Source organism: Artemia sp. Qi Xiang Cuo, chromosome 19 (assembly GCF_049724085.1).
Source record: "Artemia sp. Qi Xiang Cuo chromosome 19, ASM4972408v1, whole genome shotgun sequence".
In the NCBI taxonomy this organism is placed as follows: domain Eukaryota; kingdom Metazoa; phylum Arthropoda; class Branchiopoda; order Anostraca; family Artemiidae; genus Artemia; species Artemia sp. Qi Xiang Cuo.
Genome location: NC_142812.1, coordinates 43,216,905 through 43,225,153, shown reverse-complemented (window position 1 = coordinate 43,225,153; position 8,249 = coordinate 43,216,905). Strand labels below are relative to the sequence as shown.

Genomic DNA, 8,249 nt, shown 5'->3' with positions numbered 1-8,249 from the left:
ATATATATATATATATATATATATATATATATATATATATATATATATATATATATATATATATATATATATATATATATATATATAAATGTATATACTACACACTAACATAAACAAAAGGTTTTCTCTCAGCATGGGTTCTTTGGTGACGAGATAGACTAGAACTTGTTGTAAAACTTTTGTTACATATATCACATTCAAAAGGTTTTTCTCCAGTATGAGTTCTTTGATGATCAGATAGGTTAGATTTTCGGCTGAATGTTTTTTCACACATGACACATTTGAAAGGTTTTTCTCCAGTATGAGTTCTTTGATGATGAAACAAACTAAATTTTGAAGTCAAACGTTTCTCACATACATTACACTCAAAAGATTTTTTTCCAATATGAGTTTCATTATGATACGATAAACCAGAACTTGAAGTAAAACGTTTCTCACATACATCACATTTGAATAGTTTTCCTCCAGTGTGAGTTCTTTGATGAATAGATAAACTGGAACTTGAAGGAAAATGTATATCACATATGTCACATTTGAAAGGTTTTTCTCCTGTATGAGTTCTCTGATGATAAGATAGGTGGTTTTTTTGGCGGAACCGTTTCTCACAAATATCACATTTGAAAGGCTTTTCTCCAGTGTGAGTTCTTAGATGATCGGATAGGTGCTGCTTATGGCGGTATATTTTTTCACATATATCACATTTGAAAGGTTTTTCTCCAGTGTGAGATCTTTGATGATTAGATAGGTGGATTTTTTGACGAAACCTTTTCTCACACATATCACATTTGAAAGGCTTTTCTCCAGTGTGAGTTCTTTGATGATCAGATAGGTGATGTTTATGGCGGTATATTTTTTCACATATATCGCATTTGAAAGGTTTTTCTCCAGTATGAGTTCTTTGATGTCTAGACAAATACGAAGTAGAACTAAAACGTTTCTCACATACGTCACATTCGAAAGGTTTTTCTCCAGTATGAGTTTTGTGATTTTGAGACAAATTTGAACTTGAAGTAAAACGTTTCTCACATGCATCACAGTCGAAAGGGTGTCCTCTGCTAGGAGCACTTTGATGATCAGACTGGTGGGATCTCTGTCGTAAGGTTTTCTCATATGCGTAACAATCGAAAGATGTTTCGCCAGTACGACAAACTTCCTGTTTTACCATATCATTTTCAGTAAATACATAAATGTTACTTGGCAGCTCATTCTCCTGACAATCCACACTCATTTCTTTTTTTAAACACACGTTTGTTAGACAAGGCATGCTAGGTGTTCCACATTCTTGTTTGCTGACATCATTTTCATAGGACCATTTAATCATAATAGGTACGACTAGAAAAAGTAAAATTTACTAAAAATGAATAACTTAGTTTTATATTTTTTAGTTTTTTTTTATTTGCACACAATTCACCTTTTAATATTTTGAATTTTAAAGTTCCTCTAAATTTGATTTTTATGATTCTACTTATGGTGATTAATTTATAGTAGCTAAATTGTCTATACTGTCTCTTCGATAATTAAAGTATATTTTTAGTAACTGACAATATTTTTAAATTCTTAAACTCGAATTTCTATATTGACTTCTTTAAGCACGAAATTTATTAAACAATATGGCTATACTATTTTATCCATGTATGTATTAACTCTCCACTTCTATTATTTATTAATTTCAAGAATAAATTCCACAAAAAAACAAAAACGAGAAAAATCTCAATGAAAAAAAAAACAAAAAAAAACAACAAACGAGACTGCGGCCAGTGGAGAGAAAAGAAACAACAAATTCAAAACAACGCGGATATTTCGCCTATATCACTAACAGGGCGTCTTCAGCACTAAAGAAAACATAAGAAGAACAAGATAAAAAAAAAACAAGTTAAAAATAAAAAACCAAAAAACCCACCCCCACCAAAAAAAAAATATACAATCTTTTACAATTGGCGCAAACTGATCCACGTAGGGAAAAGATGCTATTATGGCGTTAATTCAGTGAGAACACCAGAGCAACTGAAGGTAACTCCATAATAGTATTTTTTCCCTACGTGGATCAGTTTGCGGCAATTGTATTTTTTTTTGTGGTGGTTTTATTGGTTTTTTAATTTTAACTCTTTTTTTTATCTTGTTGTTCTTTTGTTTTCTTTCGTGCGGAAGACGCCTTGTTTGTGATACAGGCGAAATACCGGCGTTGTTTTGCATTTGTCGTTTCTTTTCTCTCCACTGGACGCAGTCTCATTTTTTGTTTTTTTTTTATTGAGATTTTTCTCTTTGTTGGTTTTTCGTCATGGCTGGCCAGTTCGGCTCAAGATCTTTCAATAAATTCACAAAAGAACTATTTCAAAGAAAAGTAAAGAGCTACATTATCCATAGATCAGCATAAAAAAAGTAAATAATTTTTCAGGCGTAAAAACTACAAAAAAAACACCATAAATAAAAACTTGAGGCCGAGACCGAACAGAAACTAAGGAGAATTGGGATGACGCAACCATGACTTCAAAAGATCAAAATATAATTTTTACTTTACTGAAAACAATCCTTTTTTCAAGTGATGTGTTTTTATTTTTCGTAATATAGTATCTTTATGAATCGTAGTGTTTTTCATCATATCATAATACGGAAAAAAGGAAAAAAAAATCACCATCACAGCCAAGATTACTCGAAAAACAAAACAAATGAATATTGATTGACAGTTTAATATATGTCTTGTTATTCATTCCTGAAAGTCTTAAAAATTTTGGGTTTATTAAATTTATAAAAAAAGAAGACAATTAAAATACATATAGAACTGTAAGTAAGAAGCGACCCGGCTAAAAAGCAACCGAAACTCTTAAAAAAAGGAATTTTGATACCACAGACACATCAAAAGAATCAGATTTTTATGCTGATTTCAAATATATAAGTTTCATCAAGTTTAGTTTTACCCATAAAAAGTTACGCGCCTGAGAAAATTTGCCTTATTTTCGAAAGAAGGGGGAAACACCCCCTAAAAGTCATAAAACCTTAATGAAAAGCACACCTTGAGATTCAGCATATTAGAGAACCCTACTGTAGAGGTTTCAAGCTCCTATCTGCAAAAATGTGGAATTTTGTATTTTTGCCAGAAGAAAGATCACGGATGCGTGTTTATTTGTTTTTCAAGTTCCTTTCATTTGTTTTTCAAGTTCCTACGGCAGTAACTCCTGAAAGCATCAGACCATATCCACAGGCAAAAATGCAAGTGGGTCCGCGCAAAAACCGTAAAAAAGGCAAAATTAGAATTATGACAGAAACGCCAGAAAAAAGAGCACTAGAAGCAGAGACTGAGCTAAGGCTTGCTAAGAAAAAGAAAAAGTCACTAAAAAAGTCAAAGGTTTCACTCATGGCTGACAAAACTAGAGACAGCATTTCAGACATAGATATAGAGCTCAATGACGAGTCAGATTACGAGTCTTTACATTGTGGAATTATTAATGAGTTTGACACACATGAAGAATTATCTTGTGGAAATTTTGTGCTTATGAGGCTTACGGTTGGTAAGAAGCAAAACTCTGCTGTTTATTATGTTGGTGAAATTGAAGAAATAAGTGGCAGAGTGGCAAAATAAACTATCTGCGCAAGTCTGGTAAGAAGTTCATCTTCCCTGAATGTCGAGATTGTGCAGAAACTGACTTTCAAGACATTATTATGAGGCTTCCCGCACCGGTATCAGTAGGAGGAACGGGGCGAATAGCCAAAGCTCTTGTATTTGGCAGTGATTTGGCCCAGTTTCTCATAAAATAAATATAATGTTACATTTAACTTGTACATTATCTTAGTTAAATTTTAGTATTATCTGAATCAATAATTACAAGCATTAATCAATGGATGTCCGGAAATGCCCCAAGTGAGTCCGAAGTCACCCCCTGGTTGGGGTGACTTTAACACTTGAAGAGGTCACACATTTTTGGGTCTCACCAAGAAACAACTTGATGGATGTCATTGAAAAAAATCACCAAGAAAAGTGAATAATTGAGTTGTCTATTCATGTAAAAAGGAAGTTTATATCTTTAGAAGTACGCTTTCTTAGGGGCTCAAAATCCTCAAAATGTACGGTTTCATCTATATGTATATTAAACTGACAATGCACATTCATTTTTATATTTTCAGTAAAGAGCAAATTTTGTTTGGCCTTGGGAAGGCATAGGGGTTTTGCACCCAATTTATGTTAATTTCTGCTCGTTTTGAGTTTGACTCGGTTAATTATCGTAATTTCTGTTCGTTTTGGGTTTCATTTATTTATCGATGCTGATTTGTGGTAGCTTCACGCCTGGTAGATTATTTGATTTTATTTTTGCTCATTTTTTGTTTAACGGAGTTCTTTACTTTTCTTTAAAAAATTTATTTTGTGGCAAAAGTTTTTTTTAATTAATTTCTGTTCGTTTTATATTGACATAGTCTTTTCAGGGTAAAAGAAAATAATACTTTAATTTTTTTATTAAGACTTTATAGTTTGGCTTACTATTTGTATGCTGGAGAAAAATTTTCAGCAATTTGTAACGACATATACCCCTTTAAAAATCTGGACACAATTAATACTATTCAATGTAGTTTCATACCTCCTCTTGTTAATTTAAATTGAAAAACATGATACCATTCGCAAAAAAAAAAAAAAATCGGTTTACTTTCTTTGATAGCTTGGATACACTTACGCTATTTTGATTTGGTTAAATTTTAAGAGCAGAAATGCGAGGGTGGGCGTGGGAGGGTGAGAGTGGAAGGGGGATTAGATGCCTTCAAATCACTTACGACTAATAAAAAGGGTATCAGCCCTTTTTATTTTCAATCGAATGAGCCCTTTTCGAAGTTCCCACGACAAATCCTTCGATACGAAGTGACCTGGTCTAGACAACAACAAAAACAAAAAATAATACATTATACCCACTTCGATCTTTACTATAAAAATGTCAAACCTTCCAATCACTTTCGACTATTAAAAAGGGCACTAGGCCTTTCAAGTTCCAGTCGAATGAGGCATTTTGGAAACGACAACGCTTTCTATAAACACTTTATATGCCCCCAGGGCAGAAATTACAACCCTTACCCTAAGGTCTGTTAGGGTGGTTGTCATTCTCTAAGACCGAATTTCCACAACTTTCAACTACGTTAAACAACATGGCTATCTCAAAATTTTGATCGAATGTGTTTGGGGAAGTGGTGGGCGTGAGAGGGGCGGTAGTCACTCTCCAATGATTTTCAGCTATTAAAAATGGCCCAAGCCCTTTCAATTTCCAATCAAATGAGCCCTTTTGAAGTTTCTGCGACCAAACTTTCAATAGAAATCTTATATGCCCCCAGGGCATAACTTACAACCCTTGCCCTGAGTTCGGGGGGGGGGGGTCACCCTCAAAGACCTAATTTCCAGAACTTTGTACTACGTTGAAAAAAAATGGCAATCAAATTTAGAAAAAAAATTGATTGGATGTGTTTGGAGGAATGGTGGCCGTGAGAGGGGGGTTAGTTACCCCCCAATCACTTTCGACTATTAGAAAGGGTACTAGCCCTCTCAATTTCGAATTGAATGAGCGCCTTTTGAAGTTTTATGACAACCCAATCTATGAAAACCTTATATGCCCCCAGGGCAGAACTTACAACCGTTGCCCTTGAGGCTCTGGGGGGTTTGTCATCCTTAAATACATAATTTCTAGAACTTTCAACTACGTTGAATAAAATGACTATCTCTAAACTCTGATTGAACGTTTTTGGGGAAATGGTGGGCATAAGAGGGGGGTTAATTACTCTCCACTCACTTTCGACTATTAAAAAGAAAAATGCGCTAGCACTTTCACTTTCACTTTCAGCACTTTCAATTTCCAATTGAATGAGCCCTTTTGAAGTTTCTACGCTTTCAATAAAAACCTTATTCGCCCCCAGGGCATAACTTACAACCATTGCCCTGAGAGCTGGGGGGGGGGGGTTTGTCATCCTTAAATATCTAATTTCCAAAACTTTCAACTACGTTGAATAAAATGGCTATATAAAATATTGATTGGATGTGTTTTGAGAAAAGATGGGCGTGAGAGGGGGTTAGTTGCCTTCAAATCACTATCGACTATCAAAAAGGGCACTAGCCCTTTGAATTTCCAATCGAATGAGCCCTTTTTCAAGTTTCTACGACAATGATTTCTATAAAAACCCTTATATAACCCCAGGGTATAACTTATAACCCTTGCCCTGAAGACTGTGGGGGGAGTGTCCTGCTAAAAGGTATAATTTTCTGAACTTTGAACTGCGTGGAACAAAATGACTATCTCAAAATCTTTATTGGATGTGTTTGGGGAAATGGTGGGCGTGGAAGGGGTGTTAGTTGCTTTCAAATCACTTTCGACAATTAAAAAGGGCACTAGCCATTTGAATTCCAATCGAATGAGCCCTTTTTGAAGTTTCTATGACAACGCGTTATAAAAATACCTTTTATGCCCTTGGGCATAATTTACAATCCTTGCCCTGAGGGCTGTTGGGAGGTGGGGGGTTGACATCCTCAAAGACCTAATTTCCAGAACTTAAAACTTTGTTGAATGAAATGGCTATCTCAAAGTTTTGATTGGATGTGTTTGGGGAAAAGGTGGGCGTGAGAGGCGGGTTAGTTGTCGTCTAATCACTTTTGACTATTTAAAAGGGCACTAGCCCTTTGAATTTCCAATCGAATGAGTCTTATTAAAGTTTTTAAGACAACGCCTTCTATAAAAAACCTTATAGACCCCCAGGGCATAACTTACAACCCTTGCACTGAGGGCTCTGAGGGGGGTTATCATCCTAAAAGACCTAATTTCCAGAACGTTCAACTACGTTGAACAAAAGGGATATCTGAAACTTTTGATTGGATGTGTTTTGGAAAATGGTAGGCGTGAGGGCGTTAGTCACTATCCAATCATTTTCAACTACTAAAAACGGCACTAGCCCTTACGATTTCCAATTGAATGAGCCCTTTTGAAGTTTCTACTACAACTCTTTCTATTAAAACTTTATATGTCCCGGAGCATAACTTACAACAAGTGCATTGAGGGTTCTGAGGGGGTTATCATCCTAGAAAACCCAATATTTAGAATTTTCATATAAGTTGAACGAAATTTATGTATCAAGATTTTGATTTGTGTGCTTGGGAAAATTGTGGGCGTGAGAGGGGCATTAGTCACTATCTAATCACTTGCCGTACGACCATACAACCGTCACCATACAGCCCTTGCCCTGAGGGTTCTGGGGGGAGGGGTTGTCATCCTTAAAGACCTAAATTCCAAAACTTTCAACTACGCTGAATAAAATGGCTTTCTAAAAATTTTGATTGGACGTGTTTGGGAAAAAGGTGGGCGTGATATGGGGTTAGTTGCCCTCAAATCACTTTCGACTATTAAAAAGGGCACTAGCCCTTTGAATTTCAAATCGAATGAGCCCTTTTTCAAGTTTCTACAACAAAGATTTCAATAAAAACCTTATATACCCCCAGGGCATAACCTATAACCCTAGCCCTGAGGGTTGTGGGGGAGTGTCCTCCTCAAAATATGTTTTCTATCTGGAAATCAACTACGATGAACAAAATGGATATTTCAAAATTTTTATTGGATGTGTTTGGGGGAATGATGGGTGTGAGGAGGGGGGCTAGTTGCCCTCCAATCACTTTCGACTATTAAAGAGGGCACTAGCCCTTTGAATTTCCAATCGAATGAGCTTTTTTGAAGTTTCTACGACAACACCTTCTTTAAAAACCTTATATGCCCTCAAGGCATAACTTAAAACCCTTACCCTGAGGGCTGTGGGGGAGTGTCTTCCTCAAAGTATTTACTATTTGGAAATCAACTACGCTGAACAAAATGGCTATCTCAAAATTTTGATTGGATGTGTTTGGGGGAATAATGGGGGGTATCGATTTCTTTTGACTCTTTAAAAGTGAACTAGAGCTTTCATTTTTCGGTTAAATGAGCCCTCTCTGAAGTTTATACGAGCGTCCCTTCTATAAGAACCATATATGCCCTCAGAGCATAACTTACAAAGTCTGTCCCCGGGATTCACCTCTCCCCGGGTTTTAATATCTATTGTTTGAAGTATTTTTAACAAAACGGTCAACTCAAATCTGTATCGGATGGGTTTGGAGAGAAAAGGTGCGGAGGGGGTAGGGGCTAGTTGCCCTTCGACCTCTTTTGACTCTAAAAAAGTGAACTAGAACTTTTATTCTCCAATCACATGAGCCCTCTCTGAAGTTTATACGCACATCCCTTCTATAAGAACCATATTTGCCCCAAATA

General features: G+C 35.8%; 1 protein-coding gene across 1 annotated transcript in view; it reads right to left on the bottom strand.

Annotated features, from left to right (window-relative positions):
• Positions 1-97: 97 nt before the first annotated feature.
• The window catches only part of LOC148940879 (uncharacterized), a 47,880-nt gene continuing 39,728 nt past the window's right edge, over positions 98-8,249 (bottom strand). The window contains exon 4 of the mRNA XM_089104872.1: positions 98-1,332. Coding sequence (XP_088960998.1) covers positions 98-1,332 — 1,235 coding nt within the window. The remainder of the gene's footprint in view (positions 1,333-8,249) is intronic.